This window comes from Musa acuminata, chromosome BXJ1-8, assembly GCF_036884655.1.
Source record: "Musa acuminata AAA Group cultivar baxijiao chromosome BXJ1-8, Cavendish_Baxijiao_AAA, whole genome shotgun sequence".
NCBI lineage: Eukaryota > Viridiplantae > Streptophyta > Magnoliopsida > Zingiberales > Musaceae > Musa > Musa acuminata.
This window is the reverse complement of record NC_088334.1, coordinates 11,811,656-11,832,607: the sequence shown is the minus strand read 5'-3', so window position 1 is coordinate 11,832,607 and position 20,952 is coordinate 11,811,656. Positions and strand designations below refer to the sequence as shown.

Here is a 20,952-nt window from a genome sequence, read left to right as displayed (position 1 = left end):
TGACTATGAGATGTATTTGAAGTACGAGAACAAGTTGCCCGGACTAACCATTACAGCTCAAGTCAATCATAAGTCTAAGAGGAAGAGCAATCAATACAATAAGAACATCAACAAAGGTTTGGCCAAGATGTCTCCTAACCTTATGGGTCACAAACAAACCCCTCTTTATCTACATTATCAACATTTATATCAATGTGACAACTCCAATAACCATCAGCCCTAGCATCCTGACCTTACAAGCCAACAAAGAGTTATTTGCCAACTATGTGATAAAGGTAGACACTCCATGAAAGTTTGTTGGTCTCGACCCAGACTGCTCTATTACAATGGCCTCAAGTGAATCTCATGACTACTTCAACTACTAGTCAACCTAATTGGATTGTGGACTCTGATGTCTCTTATCACATTACCTCTGATCTTCATAACATGTCCATCCATAATAACTATGACGAAAATGAAGATATCATTATCGGTGACAGTAAAGTAATTCATATTACTCATACTAGTTCTATTGGGAAATCTTTGGGGGCGACATCACATGCTCAGCGGAAGAACAGAAAACAAAATCCCCTATTCCCAAAGAGATGTTCGTCGTCGTGCGAAGATTGGTACGCAAAAATTTGCAAAACTTAAAACTGCATATAGAACATATTATGTTACCTAGGGAGATTGTATATCCCTGAATCCCTGTAGATCTCTAGGAGAGGGTGAAAGAGGTCAAGCGTCATCCTCTCTAGCGGTGATCCACACAACAAGGCTACGACGATGCTCCTCAAAACTTCATGCCTGCTCTGAGGTAGAGGAGGGGAGGAGAATAGGAGAGGCAAGCAAAAGCTCTAGCCTATGAACCACTGAATCCCTCATATTTATAGAGGTCTCCTATCAACTTAACCCTAATGGATCTTCTCCTATTGGGTATTGGATCTTCATCCAACTACCCAAGCCTCTTAAATTAGTGGATCTCTATCCAATAATCTCTCATGGGCTTTTATTAGGTCTCATCTATGGGATCCAATAATTCAAGAGCTTATTGGATATCCAATAGATAGGGGTTCCGACGGATATCTCATATCCGAACCTCTACTCATCGTAATGCCTACCATATGTGTGTGACCCTCTAGGCCCATTATCGAGCTAGTCATAAGTTATACCTGTCAGAATTCCTTCTAGCTCAGTGAATTATTATCTTCATAGCAATTCACTTAACTCATCAACTATGGACGTACTAGGCCACTACGTCGCAGTCCCCAGACGATACAGGGGAATCCAATCCATTAGACCTGTCTATCCTCAGTTACCATGTACCTATAGTCCCTCATCCATCTAATATCTCAGAGATCGTATACTGGGCATGGTGTTGTCAAACCCATACGGTTTCTTCTCAAGTCTTGCTCTAATCGGATTCTCCCGGAGAACTCTTTCTCTCTCAATCCGAATAACCCTGGCCAGAGATTTGTCTGAGTAAGAACACATGGGTTATTCCTCTCATGACACCGAGAATGGATGATCCTCTATCAACACTCAATAACCCTCGTAAGGTTGACCCTGACTCCCAATGACCGATTATACTAGATCTGGGACATCCAAACCTATAAGTCTAGTATCAAAGAATGAATCACTCATACAGGACATCCTTGGTGTCTCAAATCTAAAGACCATATACACCACTCGAACTATAGAATCGTTGTCTGACAATAAGGTATCATCAACCATCCAGCATTCTGCAAGCGGATCAATCAGTGAACTCATTCTCCAATGAGCACCTGTACTATATCCCTAGTGTCCCCACACGAGCAGCTATGAGACCAGTTGTATCCATCATATGGATGGGTATACAACACACCAGTCTATCTAGTTATCTCGATGTCCCTCTCAAGTAACTTATGACCGGGATTATTTAGGATCTATGTTTAAAGATGAATCAGTCTCATTATCATGATCTCATCACGATACGATTTTCATTACACAGATCTAAGGACATTACAATATACAAATGCATATATGCAATAGTTAATATAAAGTGATAAATACCAAAATATAATAAGTAAAAAAATTATGTGTCAAGTCATACATGTCATCACTCACGTGATTGGTTTACTGGGCACCTATGACTAGCAGATTCCACAACGCTTAATTCACATATCGTAACTTTTACACTCAATGATGTTTTGTGTACATCTCATATTAAATGAAACCTCATTTTTTTTTCTGAATTCTGCAAACACAATAATACTTCAATTGAATTCTTTCTTGACTCTTTTCTTGTCAATGATTTGAGCATGAGGGCATCCTTGGTCTAAGGCTAGAATAAAGACAACATTTACAAATGGTCATTAGCTCCACAAATAGCCCAGCCAATTGTTTACTCTTCGATTACAGCTTAAATTAATGTGTAGCATCGTCATTTTGGTCGTCCCTTATCCCTTATCCAATAGAAATTATTTTCTCATTATTCTCTTTCCATTTCTAAATCAAGTAGCTTTATAACTCATTGTGATACTTGTCTTAGCAATAAAAGTCATGGTCAACCCTTTGGCATATCCTTCATAAATTACTCTAAATAATTTAAAATTATTTATACCGATAAGGCCATGCCCTAACCAATTTTTTTTTATAAATTCAGATTTTATATTAATTTTATATATTATTTCACTAATTACATATGGTTATATCCTCTTCAACATAAATCTGAAGTTATCACAATCTTTACTAACTTGAGAAAGTTGGTCGAGAACTACTTTCAGTCTATAATCAAAATAATTTACTATAATGGTGGAGGTGAATATCAAGCCCTGACATCATATCTCTTAGTTTATGGTAAGTCACCCCCACATACTCCTTAACGTTTGCTCTACCGAACGTAAATATCGGCATATAGTTAAAACTAGTCTCACACTTACATCAGGCCTCCATGCCTCCAATATTTTGGTCCGCAGTCTTTCAAACTGTAGCCTACCTCATTAATCGTATACTTACTCTAGTCCTATAATATTAGTCATCATTTGAAATACTATTTTACAAACCTCCAAGCATTCAAAAACTTAAAGTATTTGGTTGTCTATGTTATCCATGGTTACGTCCATATGCCTCTCATAAGATAACATCAAGATTTAAGTCTTGCGTCTTTATAGGATACTTACTCTCTTGAACATAATGATTTATGATGCTATAACCTCCAAACCCAAAAAATCTTTATATCACGTCATATTATTTTTGTGGAGTCTACTTTTCTTTTTTAAAATCATGAGTCTCTTATCGTGAAGCCACTCCAACAAATATTCATCATTGGAGTATACCTCTAATCCTATCGGACGAGCCTCCCATGACACCATCTAATTCTTCCCCTTAAGATCTACACTCTACTACTACTCCAGTTTAGCAGTTGCCCATTCCCTCCATTACTTCACCACTTCCTTTTTCTCAAGTTTCCTCAATTGATGAGGTAATATATTCTGAAACACAATTGTATTTACCTCTTTCTAGACCTAATGATACTAAAGCACCTTAGCATGACCCAACCCGTGTTAGTGACTCTCCACCACCTATACCAACAATATAATCTTACAATCCCATAGCCTCCGAACATCCAATGACAACACACTCCAAGAGTTATATTTTTAAACCATGTCAAGTCTTTGACCTATATGCTATCACAAAATCCTCACCTAAGACTATTGAACCCATTACATTCACTAAAACTCAGAAATCTCTACACTAGTATAAAGCCATCTGTGAATAATATGATGCCCTCCTCCATAACTCAATATGGAATCTTATACCCTTTCATCACACACAAAATATCATCGGATATAAGTCGGCCTTTCAAAATAAGTGAAACTTAGATGGATATGTTACTAGATATAAAGCATGTCTAGTCACCAAAGGGTTTTATCAACAACCTAGTGTTGACTTCACTTAAATATTCAGTCTTATTGTTAAACCCATAACAATCTGACTTATCCTGAGTTTGGTCACCACTAAAGGATAGCAATTACGATAATTAGATGTTAACAATGCCTTTTTACAGGGGAGTCAAATTGAAGACGTCTTTATACAACAACCTCTTGGTTTCATCCATCCTCAGTATCCAAAATATATTTACAAACTATAAAAAGCTATTTATGGACTTTGTTAAACTCCAAGAGCTTGGTACATCGAACTTGGCTGGTTTTTTACTTAAATTGACTTTATCAATTCCAAGTCTGATACCTTGTTATTTCTACGATGACAAAATAGAGGCATAATAAATCTTTTGGTATATGTGGATGACATTATTGTTATGGGTAATAATCATATTGAGATCCAAGCATTCATCACATATCAATTCTCCCTCAAAGATTTAGGAACCTTGAGTTACTTTTTGGGAGTGGAAGCAATATATATATCTTAAGATCTCTTCCTATCACAAAAAAGTACATTCAAGATTTATTATTAAAGATAAACATGCATGATACAAAAGATATTACAACTCCCCTTTTTACTAGTGAATCACCGAAATTATGTGATGGAAGTCGAACCCACTCAATATCGACAAGTAGTTAGATTCTTATAATACTTGGCTCTTACCCATTTAGACATCTTATTTGTAGTTAATAAATTATCATAATTTATGCATCGATCATCTACTTTGCATTAGTCTATAGTCATACAATCTAATGAATATAGCACGCAACGGTCTATGCTAAACGGCCTCATCATTTAAGACTCCGGAGAAGGTGCAGCGCATCAATTTTGTTCTTGTTTCTATTTCATTTCGGGATTCGGTGAGAGCTTATGGATAAAAATGGAGCCCTGGGCCGTCATTAACAAAGCATATGTAGGAGGAGAGATTTAATATCCTCAATAACAAAGCCTAAAAGATCAAGGGGGCATATTAATCCAATGGACTTTCGAAAGAGTCAATTGGAACTTTCAAAAGATCAGGGGAACAAAACCCTTGGGTATCATGGCACTCAGAAATACAACTTTCTACTGCCAATGGAAACAAAATCTATGTTCATCCATAGCCTTCTTCTCCTACATGGCACAACGTAACTTTGAAAAGAGCCAAAGATTCTGCCATGGAGGAGAAGTCTGGCATGATTGTCAATAAAAAATGGAAGTACAAAATGCCAAGAGAAATCTATGTACCAGTATAGATCGAAAAGAATATCTATAATAAAGAGGCTTAACGAAGGGTAATTTATATAAAAAAAAAGTTTCTCATTTTTAAATTTTTTGGGATGACCTCTTCCATAATTAGTTTTTTTTTTTTTTATATCTTAAAAGCCCCTACATATATATAATCCCGACTAGATAAAAGCGATAGGATTATAATGATATGGTTCACGATAAGACAAAGGTAATCATGATGGGCCAAAAATAATAAAGCAAAAGTAGACGATGTCGACGGAATATAAATAATAGGGTCAAAGCGACAAGAGGGGTATTTAAGATATTTAAAAAGATATTAAATAAAAAATTACAGATATTATCCCTAAAAAAGGGCTTTTTCATATAAATCGCCATTAACAAACAGTCCCACCATGTTAAGTACTTTTTTTAAAAAAAAGGTAAGCGACATATTGGGCCCTTTTGATTTTGGAGGATGCATATTAATAGATAGAGCAAGATCTTAAGATACTATGCTTTTACAAGGAACACTGTGTACAAGCAAAAGAATATTTCTTCAATCAATCACATCCAATCCAATCGTTTATTACTCTAGGTCCATTGACGTGTGGGACTTATATGAATGGACGGATTGGATGAGAGGATCAAAGGAATTGGACGATGAAGATAGCAGAGTGAAAACAAAAAGTCACTCAGTCAACCTCTTCATGTCACGATGAGGTGCGTCTGCGTCAACCTTTTCCTCCACACAGTCCGATCGACAGCCGTCACCAAAAGGTGGACCGAATGCGTCAGATTCTCCCACACTGCACGTCCCGACCCGAGTGACTCTAATCTCCGAACGAAATGGGACCCGCCCCTCTCGTTCACTCGATGACCGCCGTGTCAGCTGGTAGTGGCCCAACCCGCGAGGTAGTCGGGTTACGAACCAAAAACTCCCGTCAAGTCTCCAACCTAATCGTGTCACGAGCCTAAAGGCCACATGTTGTGTGTGTTTGACTAAGATAAAATGAAAAAGAAATATTTAATTTGACGGAGTCCATTGTGGCGACTACACTCGTGGCAAATCTGATGGAGTCTACGGTGTCGACAACGCCGTCCCATTCCCACGTAAACATGTCCGCATTCCAACGAGCCACTCGCTGCCTCCTTCGGTCCCATTATTGATAGCAAGAATATATATATCTATATATATATACAAGAAAAAACGTGAAACAGAAAGCGAGAGGGACGAGTGCGGAGCGGAAGGCCGATGGGAAAAATGGTGTACTCGAGGAGTGGCGTCGACCCTCGGAGCGGCTACTGCGACGCGAACTCGACCTTCTACAGCAAGCGGCCGCCCATCGCCCTTCCCGCCGATCCCAACCTCTCCGTCACCGCCTTTCTCGCCTCTCGCCGCCACTCCGGCACCACCGCCTTCATCGACGCCGCCACCGGCCACCGCGTCTCATTCACCGCCCTCTGGCGGTCCGTTGCCGCGGTCGCCACCGCCCTCGCCTCCCCTCCCCTCTCCGTCCGCAAGCCCCATGTCGTCCTCCTCCTCTCCCCCAACTCGGTCCACTTTCCCGTCGTCTCCCTCGCCGTCATGTCCCTCGGCGCCGTCCTCACAACCACCAACCCCCTCAACACCCCAGTCGAGATCGGCCGCCAGCTCGCCGACTCTTGCCCTGTCCTCGCCTTCACCACCCGCTCCCTAATTCCTAAGCTCGCCTCCGCCCCTGATCTCCGAATCGTCCTCCTCGACGACCGCCGGCGGCCATCGGACGACCGCCGGATCGTTGCCACCATCGGCGAGATGATCGCGACGGAGCCGGACCCGGCCCGGACCGCCGGCGCCGTGAGCCAGGACGACACCGCCACGCTGCTCTACTCCTCCGGCACCACGGGCATCAGCAAGGGCGTCGTCGCCACCCACCGCAACCTCATCGCCATGGTCCAGATCGTCCTCGACAGGTTCAAGCTGGAGGACGGCGCTGAGCCGGAGACCTTCATCTGCACCGTCCCCATGTTCCACGTGTTCGGCCTGGTGGCCTTCGCCACGGGGCCGCTGGGCTCGGGGTCGACGGTGGTGGTGCTGTCCAAGTTCGAGCTGGGGGAGATGGTGCGGGCGATCAACGAGTATGGGGCGACGTACCTGCCGCTGGTGCCGCCAATCCTGGTGGCGATGGCGAACCAGAGCCGGCCGCTGCCGCTGGGCCGGCTCCGGCGGGCGCTCTCAGGCGGGGCGCCGCTACGGCGGGAGGTGATCGAGGGGTTCCGGGAGAAGTACCCCGCGGTGGAGATCCTGCAGGGGTACGGCCTCACCGAGACAACGGGGATCGGCGCCTCCACCGACTCGGCGGAGGAGAGCCGCCGCTACGGCACCGCCGGGATGGTCTCCCCCAACACGGAGGCCCGCATCGTGGACCCCGACTCTGGCGCGGCCCTCCCCGTGAACCGCACCGGCGAGCTGTGGCTTCGCGGTCCCTACGTCATGAAAGGTACGGCGCAAACGACTCGCCCCACCTGCTCTCACAATCCGTCATAACGCCCAACGCCGAAGCCGTTACGAACTATTATGACGGGATGTTATCAGCCGTTACAGCACGTTCTTTAGGACATAAGTGATGTAGCTGACTCCGATATTGTCGATTAATAGTGAAACAACGTGTTAATTTTTCCGTTATAACGGCCGTTATAATGGAAAGCAGTAGTTGTTTGGTAATGTGATTCGCTGGTGGTGGATTTTGTTATGGTAAATAACTGTTTTAGCCGTGGCCTCGGGGGCCGACGTGGCTTTGGTTCGGGTCCGGAAGGCGGGGATCTACCTAGGGGCGCTCCTCGGGGTCTCCCGGCGGTCGTGCGCGGCGGTTCGGGTCGGCAGGTCGGCTCGACTGGTCGGGTCGGGAGGAAGCTCCGCCGCAGCGTCGGGAAGAGCCGACACCATCTCGCACCTACACACAGGTCGGGCCGGGGGCTCGGCCCGACCCCTCCGACGATCAAGTTAGCGATGATGTGGAGAGGGTTTTGGAGGAAAAGAAGTAGAAGTTCCTCCAAGTGTGTTGTGCTTGTCTCCAAAGTGTCCCCCCCTTTTCGTTTAGAACTCTAGGGTATTTATATATGAGTTTTGATGTTACCTGATGTGCCCGCTTGCAGGGGCAGGACAATACCTCACGTGGCGTCTGACATTGCCACTGGGGTTGCGTGGAGAACCGGGCTGCCGCAGGGTATAGGCGAGCCTCGGTCGATGTGCTCCTATGCCTCGATCGAGCGCACGGAGTCAAAGCTCCTCGGGCAGTGTGCTGTTTAGGCATGGCTGACGTCATGGCGTGTCACATCACCATTTTTGCCCTTATCATATTCCCCCCCCCGAAAGGAGCTATGCGTCGGTTGTCACGCAAGGGGAGTCCGATGCATGGCTTCTGTCTCCAGGTAGGCTGGCCGTGCGGACGCATTTCGGGGAGAACGGAGCCGCGGGGGCGAGGAGCACGACGCAGGCGGGCTAGCCGCGCAGGCGTGTCCTGGGTGGCGTAGAGCCGAAGAGCCGAGGAGCACGACGCAGGCGGGCTGGCCGCGCAGGTGTGTCCTAGGTGGCGTAGAGCCGAAGAGCCGAGGAGCACGACGCAGGCGGGCTGGCCGCGCAGGTGTGGTCTCGAGGGCCATGCGGTCGAGTGGCACGACGCAGGCGGGTTGGCCACGCAGGGGGCCTCAGGCATTATGCGACCGAGGAGGTGGCCTCGGGCATTACGCGGCCGAGGAGGTGGCCTCGAGCATTACGCGACCGAGGAGCACGACGCAGGCGGGTGAACCGCCCAAGCGTGTCTCGGGAGCATGGGGCCAAGGAGCACGACGCAGGCGTGCAAGCCACGCAAGTCTGTCTCGGGAACATTGGGCCAAGGAACACGGCGTAGGCGGGCTGGCCGCGCAGGGTGGTCTCGGGCATTATGCGGCCGAGGATCACGACGCAGGCGGGCAGACCGCGCAAGTGTGGTCGTGAGGGCCATGCGGTCGAGTAGCACGACGCAGGCGGGCTGACCGCGCAGGGTGGTCTCGGGCATTATGCGGCCGAGGATCACGACGCAGGCGGGCAGACCGCGCAAGTGTGGTTGTGAGGGCCATGCGGTCGAGTAGCACGACGCAGGCGGGCTGACCGCGCAGGTGTGGTCGCGAGGGCCATGCGACCGAGTGGCACGACACAGGCGAGGTGGCCGCGCAGGGGGCCTCGGGTATTATGCGACCGAGGAGGTGGCCTCGGGCATTAAGCGACCGAGGAGGTGGCCTCGGGCATTACGCGGCCGAGGAGGTAGGATCGGGCCGAGAGATAACTCAGGCAGGGAGGCCGCGCTGAGGTGAACTCGACAGTGTATGGCCGAGAAGCTCGGTGCAGGCAGGCTGCGACCGAGTGACACCGCTCAGGCGGGCAGGACGCTCTGAGGGGAGCTCGGCAGCGTGTGGCCGAGGGGTTCGGCGCAGGAGGGCCAACCGCGCCGGTGTGTCTTAGGAACATGGGGCCAAGGAACACGACGCAGGCGGGCAGGCCGCGCAGGTCTGTCTCGGGAACATGGGGCCAAGGAACACGGCGCAGGCGGGCTGGGGCAGCGCAGGTGTGGTCTCGGGTGGCGTAAAGCCGAAGAGCCGAGGAGCACGACGCAGGCGGGCAGGCCGCGCAGGCGTGTTCGCGAGGGCCATGCGGTCGAGTAGCACGACGTAGGCGGGCAGACGGCGCATGGGGCCGAGGCAGCAGGCTGCGTCGTCAGCCGAGGAGTTGACGCGGGCTGGCCGCGCATGGGGCCGAGGCAGCATGTTGGCTGTGCATGGGCCCGAGGGGCCGAGGCAGCGTGTTGGCTGCGCACGGGGCCGAGGAGTCGAGGCAGCGGGCTGCACCGTCAGTCGGGTTGCTAGCGCGGGCTGGCCGCGCATGGGACCGAGGCAGCAGGTTGTGCCGTCAGCCGAGGAGCTGACGCGGGCTGGCCGTGCATGGGGCCGAGGCAACAAGCTGCGCTGTCAGCCGAGCAACTGAGGCGGGCGACCGACATCGGGCCAAGGCAACAGGTTGGCTGTGCATGGGCCTAAGGGACCGAGGCAGCGTGTTGGCTGCGCACGGGGCCGAGGAGTCGAGGCAGCGGGTTGCACCGTCAGTCGGGCTGCTAGCGCGGGCTGGCCGCGCATGGGACCGAGGCATCAGGTTGTGCCATCAGCCGAGGAGCTGACGCGGGCTGGCTGCGCATGGGGCCAAGGCAACAAGCTGCGCTGTCAGCCGAGCAACTGAGGCGGGCGGCCGGCATGGGGCCGAGGCAGCAGGCTGCGCCGTCAGCCGAGGAGCTGACGCGGGCTGGCCGCGCATTGGGCCGAGGCAGCGCGTTGGCTGCGCACGGGGCTAAGGAGTCGAGGCAGCGGGCTGCACCGTCGACCGGGCTACTAGCGCGGGCTGGCCGCGCAACGGGACCGAGGCAGCAGGTTGTGTCGTAAGCCGAGGAGCTGACGCGGGCTGGACGCGCATGGGGTCGAGGCAGCAAGCTGCGCTATCAGCCGAGCAACTGAGGCGGGTGGCCGGCATGGGGCCGAGGCAGCAGGCTGCGCCGTCAGCCGAGGAGCTGACGCGGGCTGGCCGCGCATGGGGCCGAGGCAGCAAGCTGCACATGGGCCCGAGGGGCCGAGGCAGCGTGTTGGCTGCGCATGGTGCTGAGGGGCCAAGGCAGCGTGTTGGCTGCGCACGGGGCCGAGGAGTCGAGGCAACGGGCTGCACCGTCAGCCGGGCTGCTAGCGCGGGCTGGCCGCACATGGGACCGAGGCAGCAGGTTGCGCCGTCAGTCGAGGAGCTGACGCGGGCTGGCCGCGCATGGGGCCGAGGCAGCAAGCTGCGCTGTCAGCCGAGCAATTGAGGCGGGTGGCCGGCATGTGGCCGAGGCAGCAGGCTGCGCCGTCAGCCGAGGAGCCGACGCGGGCTGGCCGCGCATGGGGCCGAAGCAGCAAGCTGTGCTGGCTGGTCGCACGCGGGGTGCCGATGCGGGCGGGCTGGCCGCGCGCGTGGGGCCGACGCGGGCGGTTCGACTGTGCGCGTGGGGCCGACGCGGGCGGTTCGACCGCGCGCGTGGGACCGAGGAGTCGAGAAGCCGAGGCGCGCGGGCTGGTCGCGCGCGTGGGGCCGAGAAGCCGAGGCGCGCGGGCTGGTCACGCGCGTGGGGCCGATGCGAGCAGGTTTGGCCGCGCGCGTGGGACCGAGGGTTCGAGGCAGCAGGCTGCACCGTCAACCGGGCTGCTAGCGCGGGCTGGCCGCGCATGGGGCCTAATGCGGTCTGCATCTATTTAAGCCGTGGCCTCGGGGCCGACACGGCTCGGTTCGGGTCCGGAAGGCGGGATCACCCTGGGGGCGCTCCTCGGGGTCTCCCGGCGACCGTGCACGGCGGTTCGGTTTGGCAGCTCGGTTCGGTAGGTCGGGTCGGGAGGAAGCTCCGCTGTAGCGCCTGGAAGAGGCGACACCGTCTCGCACCTGCACACAAGTCGGGCCGAGGCGCTCGGCCCGACCCCTCCGACGGCCAAGTTAGCGATGTGGAGGGGTTTTTGGAGGAGGAGGAGTTGCCTCCATAGAAGTGTGGAGTGTGAGTGTGCCTCCCTCCGGTCCTCTTCTTCCAACGAATGAGAGGGTATTTATAGGGGAGTATTCTGCTTGATGTGCCTCAGTCAGCGTGTTGGACTTGACCTTTGCAGGATATTAATGTGCCTCGGTCAGCACGTTGGACTTGACCTTTGCAGGATGTTTAATGTGCCTCGGTCAGCGTGTTGGCCAGTTGGACCAAGTGTTGAGGCGTGATGGGACAGGTGACGTCAGCCCTAGTCTTGTCGCCATTATTTCCCTCATCAGGGCCAAGGCAGCAAGCTGCGCTGGCTGGTCGCGTGTGTGGGACCGAGTGGTCGAGGCAACGGGCTACACCGTCAGCCGGGCTGCTAGCGCGGGCTAGCCGCGCATGGGGCCGAGGCAGCTAGCTGCGCTGGCTGGTCGCGCGCGGGGTACCAACGTGGGCGGGTTGGCCGCGCGCGTGGGGCCGACGTGGGCGGGTTGGCCGCGCGCGTGGGGCCGACGTGGGCGGGTTGGCCACGCGCGTGGGGCCGACGTGGGCGGTTCGACCGCGCGCGTGGGGCCGAGAAGCCGAGGCGCGCGGGCTGGTCGCGCGCGTGGGGCCGACGAGCCGAGACCAGCCCCAAAAGTCGTTGCTGCTGGTGCGGGTCGGCTGTAGTGGAGCAACCCAAGAGAAGGCTAACGTACCGTCATTCCGGGCCCTCCTTCTAGCGCCAATCTGTTATGGTAAATAACTTTTTTAGCCGTGGCCTCGGGGGCCGACGTGGCTTTGGTTCGGGTCCGGAAGGCGGGGATCTCCCTGGGGGTGCTCCTCGAGGTCTCCCGGCAGCCGTGCGCGGCGGTTCGGGTCAGCAGGTCGGCTCGGCTGGTCGGGTCAGGAGGAAGCTCCGCCGCAGCGCCGGGAAGAGGCGACACCGTCTCGCACCTGCACACAGGTCAGGCCGGGGGCTCGGCCCGACCCCTCCGACGATCAAGTTAGCGATGATGTGGAGAGGGTTTTGGAGGAAGAGAAGTAGAAGTTCCTCCAAGTGTGTTGTGCTTGTCTCCAAAGTGTCCCCCCCTTTTCGTTTAGAACTCTGGGGTATTTATAGATGAGTTTTGATGTTACCTAATGTGCTCGCTTGCAGGGGCAGGACAATACCTCACGTGGCGTCTGACATTGTCACTGGGGTTGCGTGGAGAACCGGGCTGCCGCAGGGTATGGGCGAGCCTCGGTCGATGTGCTCCTGTGCCTCGGTCGAGCGCACGGAGTCAAAGCTCCTCGGGCAATGTGCTGTTTAGGCATGGCTGACGTCATGGCGTGTCACATCGCCATTTTGCCCCTTATCAGATTTATTTACAGAGTATTTCAAGAAGCCGGAGGCGACGAGGACGACGCTGGTGGAGGACGGATGGCTGAGGACGGGAGATCTGTGCTACATCGACGAGGACGGATACCTCTTCGTGGTTGACCGGCTAAAGGAGCTGATCAAGTACAAGGGATACCGAAGCCGTTACAAACTATTATGACGGGATGTTATCAGCCGTTACAGCACGTTCTTTAGGGCATAAGTGATATAACAGACTCCGATATTGTCGATCAATAGTGAAACGTGTTAATTTTTCCGTTATAACGGCCGTTATAATGGAAAGCAGTAGTTGTTTGGTAATGTGATTCGCTGGTGGTGGATTTATTTACAGAGTATTTCAAGAAGCCGGAGGCGACGAGGACGACGCTGGTGGAGGACGGATGGCTGAGGACGGGAGATCTGTGCTACATCGACGAGGACGGATACCTCTTCGTGGTCGACCGGCTAAAGGAGCTGATCAAGTACAAGGGATACCAGGTAATAAGACTCGGCTACGGAGTCGACTAACGCACGTTGGATCTGATGAAATGGTGGATGTTTGTTCTTATCTCTGATCGATTAGGTAGCACCGGCGGAGCTGGAGGCCCTGTTGCTGACACACCCTGACATCGCCGACGCTGCAGTGATACCGTAATAATCTCTATCAAGCAATTATTGTCAAGCTGTCGAGCATTCCACCGCAATCGATCGGTAAAACTGTGTACTGTAATGAATGCAGGTATCCGGATAAGGAAGCTGGTCAGATCCCAATGGCGTATGTGGTGAGGAAGGATGGGAGCAATTTGTCTGAGGAGGAAGTGATCAAATTCGTAGGGAGACAGGTATATATCCATTCGAACATTTCCTATCCGTGGCATATAAGCGTAAATCTGACGTAGTTTCCTGCAACTATCGATTTCTCTTGAAATTTAGGGAAAGAAAGGTCGTGCATCTTCGCACTGTAATAATGCTATCCGTCCCGTCAACTATTTGATGCGATGACATTGATATTGCTCCTATGGTGAAGTAGTATCAGAAAGGAAAAATCATCTATTCAAAACTTATTCAGGCCACACATTAGAAATATATACAATTTCCGATGAATTCAAGTTTTGCAAGTTGGGTTATGTCGATCTCTCTCTCCATACATGAGGTCTTATTTACGGGGGGCTACAATCGATTGTTTGTTTGAACTCTTTGATGTCAATTATTATGATAGTGTAGTGAAGCTACAGATTATAAGAGTTGCTTTGTCTGATACGTCCTGCATTTGTGATACCAATAATAGGTGTCTCCGTACAAGAGAATCCGCAAGGTAGCATTTGTATCGGCCATTCCAAAGAATCCGTCAGGGAAAATATTAAGGAAAGACCTGGTCAAGCTCGCCACCTCCAAGCTGTAGCGACTCAAACTTGGATTTCCTTGGGATGCATAAATATACAAAATATTGAACTTGTAATGTCAAGCGTATCAAGTTAATCCTTAAATGTTTCCTACAAACCTGTTATGTATGTTAATAATCAAGTGCCTTTGGAGACAATAATGAATTATCTTCTATCGGTTCGTAGAAAATATGTTGGTTTGATTGCCTTGTGTTCAAGTATTTTATTGATTGATTTATTTATGTTGTGTCAAGTATTTTGTTCCTCGTCTCTCGCATATGGATTCATAGACAAGCAGGAAAGTCCACAATATTGGAACTTGTGTGATCCACATGTAATGTTGCCAAACATGAAATTTTTTTGTTGTTTGAGATAGATGGTGAAACCCAAAGAGGATGATGTGGCAAGTTCAATGACCTGATAATATATTATGTTGGATGTCCTGCACGTCCAACAGCCAACTATGAAGTAAAGCACCTACATGCTATTGGTGTCAACTTTAAGCCGTGGCCTCGGGATCAACACGGTTGGATTCAGATCCGATTGATTGGGGATTTTCCTGAGCGACCCTTGAGACTGCTGAGGTGGCCGACTACGGTGGTCCAATCGTGACGGGACAGTTGTTTCCTCTGGAAGGGAACTCCTCGCCTGGGCACGCGGCGGGAGGCGCTCCGTTGTCGTCCCTGCACACAGGTCGGGTTGGGAGGTTTTTGTTTTTGTTTTTTCTCCTCCTCTCTCGAGTCGAACGTGAGAGTTTTTATAGGGAAGCTTACTATTTCCTGATGTGCCCGTTTGCAGGGGGCAGGCCCGTACTTTCGATAGCGTCCTACACCAATGTGGGTGTTGTGTGAAGAACCGCGCTTGCGCAGGATGTGGCGTGTCCCGATCGTCGTCCTGGTCTGTCTCGATCAGGCGCGTCAAGTCAAACCGAGGTGTGGATCATTAGCTTATGTCAACACACGTCACATTATTACCACTATCACATGCAACCGTTGGTTGGCACGTTGGCAAGGCTGTGCGATCACGTGGGTGTCCCGAGTTCCGCACAGCGGTAGTGACACCACACTATGTCGAATAATTTCATATATCCATGGATCATTTAAAGGACTAAGATGGAACAGATTATTAACTCCAAAAGCCACATGAGACGTAATCATACAAGTGCTTTTTCGATGATGTGATATTCCCCCGGCTCAGTTTTTTATTATTTTATTTCATTTTTTCTTGCAATTGATGAGGAAAATAATGACGACAAGACTGGGGTTGACGTCACCTGTCCCAGATGTCGCATCACGCCTCAGTCTTGGTCAAAAGAATCGGAACGCCGATCGAGGCACATTAATACCCTGCAAAAGCCAAGTCCAACACGCTGACCGAGGCACATTAATACCAGCCTGCTCCCTACAAGCGGGCAGCTCAGGAAGCAGAATGCTTCCCTATAAATACCCTCTTGTTCATTAGAAGGGGGGAGGACAAGCACAACACAGTTGGAGTCGTCTCTTCCTCCAAAACCCTCTCTATATCGCTAACTTGGCCGTCGGAGGGGTCGGGCCGAGCACCTCGGCCCGACCTTTGTGCAAGTGCCAGACGGGGTCGACTCTTCCAGGCGCTGCGGCGGAGCTTCTTGCCAACCCGACATCCGAACCCCTGAACTGAGCCGCATTGGCCCCGAGGCCACGGCTTAAACAGATGCCCCCCGCATCATTTTGGCGCTAGAAGGAGGGTCGGAATGACGGTACATATGCTTTCTCTTTAGTTGCTCCACTGCAGCCGACCAGCACCACCAGCAGCGACTTCTAGGGCTGGTCTCGGCTCGCGTCGGCCCCTCGGCCCCACACGCGCGGCCAGCCCGCGTCAGCTCCTTGGCTGACAGCGCAGCTTGCTGCCTCGGCCCCACGCGCGACCAGCCCGCGCACCTCGGCTCCTCGGCCACAAGCGCAGCCAGCCCGCGCGCCTCAACTCCTCGGCCCCACGCGCGTGGCTAGCCCGCACGCCTCGGCCCCACGCGCGACTAGCCCGCGTCAGCTCCTTGGCTGACAGTGCAGCTTGCTGCCATGGCCCCACGCGCGCGACCAGCCCGCACGCCTCGGCTCCTCGGCCCCACGCGCGCGGCCAGCCCGCACGCCTCGACCCCATGTGCGGCCAGCCCACGTCAGCTCCTTGGCTGACAGCGCAGCTTGCTGCCTCAGCCCCACGCGCGCGACCAGCCCGCGCGCCTCGGCTCCTCGGCCCCACGCGCGCGGCTAGCCCGCACGCCTCGGCCCCATGCGCGGCCAAGCCCGCGTCAGCTCCTCGGCTAACGGCGCAGCTTGCTGCCTCGGCCCCATGCGCGGCCAACCCGCGTCAGCTCCTCGGTTGACGGCGCAGCCTGTTGCCTCAGCCCCATGCACGGTCTGCCCGCCTGTGCCGAGCACCTCGGCCACACACTGCCGAGATCCACCTCGGTGCAGCCTGTCCGCCTATGTCGCGCTGCTCGGCCGCATGGTGCCCGAGACCACGTGTGCGCGGCCAGCCCGCCTGCGTCGTGCTACTCGGCCGCATGGCCCTCGCGAACACGCCTGCGCGGTCTGCCCGCCTGCGTCGTGCTCCTCGGTTCTTCGGTTTTACGCCACCCGAGACCACACCTGCGCGGCCTGCCCGCCTGCGTCGTGCTCCTTGGCCCCAGGTTCCCGAGACAGACCAGCGCAGCCTGCCCGCCTACGTCGTGCTCCTTGGCCCCACGTTCCCAAGACACACCGGCGCGGTCGGCCCTTCTGCGCCGAGCTCCTCGGCCACACGCTGCCGAGCTCCCCTCGAAGCCTCCTGCCCGCCTGAGCGGCATCACTCGGCCGCAGCCCGCCTGCGCCGAACTTCTCGGCCATACACTGTCGAGTTCACAGCACGACCTGCCCGCCTGAGTTGTCTCTTGGCCCAGGCCATCTCCTAGGTCGCATAATGCCCGACCCCACCTCCTCGGTCGCGTAATGCCCGAGGCCATCTCCACGGCCGCGTAATGCCCGAGACCACCTCTGATCGGCTTGCCCAACGAAGTTGTGCTCCTCGGCTGCGTGTCGATCGAGACTCGCCCACGCGGCCTACTTGCCTATGTCGTGCTCCTCGGCTTATAGCCCGAGTCGCTCTAGTTCGACCACCAACTTGCGACTCGTCGGCTTGGCTCATAGCCCGAGTCGCTCCAGTTCGACCTCCGACTTGCGACTCGCCGGCTCAGCCCATCACCTGAGACACGCCTACGAGGCCTGCCCGCTTGGTCGTGCTCCTCGCCCGCACGTTGTCCGAGACCACGACCTCTGCTCGGCTTCCCGATTGAGATGTGCTCATCAGTCGCACGTTGCCCATGGCCCAAGACACACCTGTGCGGCCTCCCCGCCTGCGTCGTGCTCCTTGGCGCATAGCCCGAGTCGCTCCAGTTCAATCTTCGACTTGCGACTTGCCGGCCCAGACCATAACTCGAGTCGCTCCAGTTCAATCTTCGACTTGCGACTCACCGGCTCAGACCATAGCCCGAGTCGCTCCAGTTCTATCCCCGACTTGCAACTCGCCGGCTCATACCTTAGCCCGAGTCGCTCCAGTTTGATCCCCGACTTGCGACTCGCCGGCTCAGACCTTAGCCCGAGTCGCTCTAGTTCGATCCCCGACTTGCAACTCGGTGGCTCAGACCTTAGCCCGAGTCGCTCCAGTTCGATCCCCGACTTGCGACTCGCCGGCTCAGACCTTAGCCCAAGTCGCTCCAGTTTGATCTCCGACTCGCCGGCTCGGACCATAGCCCGAGTCGCTCCAGTTCGATCTTCGACTTGCGACTTGCCGGCTCGGACCATAGCCCGAGTCGCTCCAGTTCGATCTCTGACTTGCGACTCGCCGGCTCAAACCATAGCCCGAGTCGCTCCAATTCGATCTTCGACTTACGACTCGTCGGCTCAGACCTTAGCCCGAGTCGCTCCAGTTCGATCTCCAACTTGCGACTCGCCGGCTCAGACCTTAGCCCGAGTCGCTCCAGTTCGATCCTCGACTTGCGACCGCCGGCTCAGACCTTAGCCCGAGTCGCTCTAGTTCGATCTCCGACTTGCGACTCGCCGGCTCGGACCATAGCCTGAGTCGCTCCAGTTCGATCTTCGACTTGCGACTCGCCGACTCAGACCATAGCCCGAGTCGCTCCAGTTCGATCTCCGACTAGCCACTCGCCGGCCCAGACCATAGCCCGAGTCGCTCCAGTTCGACCTCTGACTTGCGACTCGCTAGTCCAACCTGTCCACCAGCCTTATGCTCCTCGGCTCCATTATCCCCGAAATTGCGTCTGCACGACCAGCCCACCTGAAGACAGAAGCCATGTGTCAACCGACGCATAGCTCCTTTCGGGGGGGGGGGGGGGGAATATGATGAGGGAAATAATTGCGACAAGACTGGGACTGACGTCACCTGTCCTAGATGTCGCATCACGCCTCAGTCTTGGTCAAACGAACCGGAACGCCGATCGAGGGACATTAATAACCTGCAAAGGCCAAGTCCAACATGCTGACCGAGGCACATTAATACCAGCCTGCCCCCTGCAAGCGGGCAGCTCAGGAAGCAGAATGCTTCCCTATAAATACCCTCTTGTTCATTAGAAGGGGGGAGGACAAGCACAACACAGTTGGAGTCGTCTCTTCCTCCAAAACTCTCTCCACATCGCTAACTTGGCCGTCGGAGGGGTTGGGCCGAGCGCCTCGACCCGATCTTTGTGCAGGTGCCAGACGGGGTCGACTCTTCCAGGCGCTGCGACGGAGCTTCTTGCCGACCCGACATCCGGACCCCCGAACTGAGCCGCATTGGCCCCGAGGCCACGGCTTAAACAGATGCCCCCCGCATCAGCAATGTTGTTTTAATATTAACCAAAGAAATACGTAAAAGAGTACCCCGATCTGATCGGCGGAAACCATGGAGATTGATCGAGAAGGAGTGACGAAACTCGTGGATCAACGTGGGGCCCGCGGCTGACTGGGCTCTGATGCCCGGGCCTCGATGCGTGCACCTGCTTCTGCTTCTGCGTCGCGTTAAGTTGGTCGGGTGTTGGTGTCTGATGAAGGGGGTGTGAGTGTGTTTATGTATGTGTTTGCAGGATAGGACGAAATATCCGGGTAGTGCGACTGCCGCGTTCTCGTTGTGTTGTTGACCCCACAACGCGTCGACCTTGGCCGGCCAAAAGATGGGATGGAGACACCGAAGAAATGAGCTCCCATAGCCTGTGTGCATCGGCAGCTCCCACACCGACACACTCAATCTTATATACGCTTGCAGTTGCTAAACAAGTAGAAGAAGAAGAAGAAGAAGAAGATGGTCGTAGGAAAGTTCAGGCGCTCAGAATCCTTTCCGGCCCCGAAGCCTGCAGGGGGCCGCGCCGCCGCCGCCAAGAGCTCCTTCCGCACCCGATGCATCAGTCTCCCCTCCCGCTCCCACCCCATCGCCACCCACCTCGCCGACGACCTCCATGCCGTCCTGTCGTGGCCCCCTGCCCCATCTTCCTCCTCCGCTGCTGTCCACTGGCTCTCCGACGGCCTCGCCCGACTTCACCTCCTCCTTGCGGGGCTCTACGACGTCCTCCAGCTTCCCCAGGCCCACGACCCCCTCCGATGCCGCCACCGCCGCCGCTCCCCCGCCCTAGCCGACCGCTTTCTCGACGACTTCCTCCGCCTCGCCGACGCGCACGGCTCCTTCCGTGCCGCTGCCATCGCCCTCAAGCAGCACCTCGCGGCCGCCCAGGTCGCGATCCGCCGCCGCGACGTGCAGCGCCTCCAGCCCTGCCTTCGCGCCCTGCGCCGCGCGGGAAAGGGGCTGGCCGATCTCGCGGCGTCCGTCCGCGAGATCAGGAGGAGGCCGCCGACCGCTTCTGCCGCAGGGGCAGTGACGGACGCCGAGGAGGTGGAGGTCGCCAGGGTGATGTGGGAGGTCGCCGTCGCGGCTGCGGATGCCTCGAGGGTGGTGTTCCTCGGTGTGGCGCAGATGTCCATGGCCGCGGCGGAGGCGGCGGAGGCAGTGACGTGTCGGTCCGCGTGGGCCGCCGCGGTGCTGAGGTGGAGGGACAGAGGAAGGTCGAAGTCGTCGAACAAGAAGGTTTTGCGGGAGGAGGTGATGACAGAAAAGGAGGAGCGGGAATGGCGGAGGACGGCGTTGGAGAGGCTGGGGGCAGCGGAGGACGGCATGGAGTCTTTGGAGAGCGGATGCGAGCTGGTCTTCAAGTCGCTGGTCAACATCAGAGTCACGCTCCTCAACGTTATCACTCCCGCCACCTAAAGATGTCTTTCGAATAACAAGAAATTAAAAGAAAAATCGAAATATTGGCAAACGGGAACGCGTATCAAAATATTACTGTCATTATTGTTAGGGTAAATAACTTTTATAGCCGTGGCCTTGGGCCGACGCGGCTCGTCCAAGGGTCTGAACGGCGAGGATCTTGCGTGGCGTGTCTGAGGTCCTTCTGGTGGCTGATCGCGGTGATTTGGATGTCCCGTCAGGGGGAGTGCTCTGCCGCAGCGTCGGGGAAGAGGCAACATCGTCTCGCACCTGCACACTGGTCGGGTCGGAGGTTCGACCCGACCCATTC

The 20,952-nt window shown here is 54.2% G+C and overlaps 2 protein-coding genes across 5 annotated transcripts; both read left to right on the top strand.

Annotated features, from left to right (window-relative positions):
• The first annotated feature begins 6,318 nt into the window (after nt 1–6,318).
• Nucleotides 6,319–14,596, top strand: LOC135587538 (4-coumarate--CoA ligase-like 4). 4 transcript variants are annotated; one of them, XM_065079074.1, is made up of 5 exons: nt 6,319–7,592; nt 13,349–13,494; nt 13,580–13,647; nt 13,736–13,838; nt 14,285–14,596. In XM_065079074.1, the coding sequence occupies exons 1-5, from the start codon at nt 6,365–6,367 to the stop codon at nt 14,396–14,398; spliced, it is 1,659 nt and encodes a 552-aa protein (XP_064935146.1). In that variant the 5' UTR covers nt 6,319–6,364; the 3' UTR covers nt 14,399–14,596. The 4 variants fall into 4 exon arrangements, with proteins under 4 accessions (XP_064935146.1, XP_064935143.1, XP_064935144.1 ...); XM_065079071.1 differs by lacking the exons at nt 13,349–13,494; nt 13,580–13,647; nt 13,736–13,838; XM_065079072.1 differs by lacking the exons at nt 13,580–13,647; nt 13,736–13,838; nt 14,285–14,596 and having other exon boundaries at nt 13,011–13,445.
• Nucleotides 14,597–19,558: 4,962 nt separating this feature from the next.
• LOC135587536 (uncharacterized) lies at nt 19,559–20,694 on the top strand. Its single transcript, XM_065079070.1, has one exon. The coding sequence runs from the start codon at nt 19,686–19,688 to the stop codon at nt 20,640–20,642; it is 957 nt and encodes a 318-aa protein (XP_064935142.1). The 5' UTR covers nt 19,559–19,685; the 3' UTR covers nt 20,643–20,694.
• The last annotated feature ends 258 nt before the right edge of the window (nt 20,695–20,952 follow it).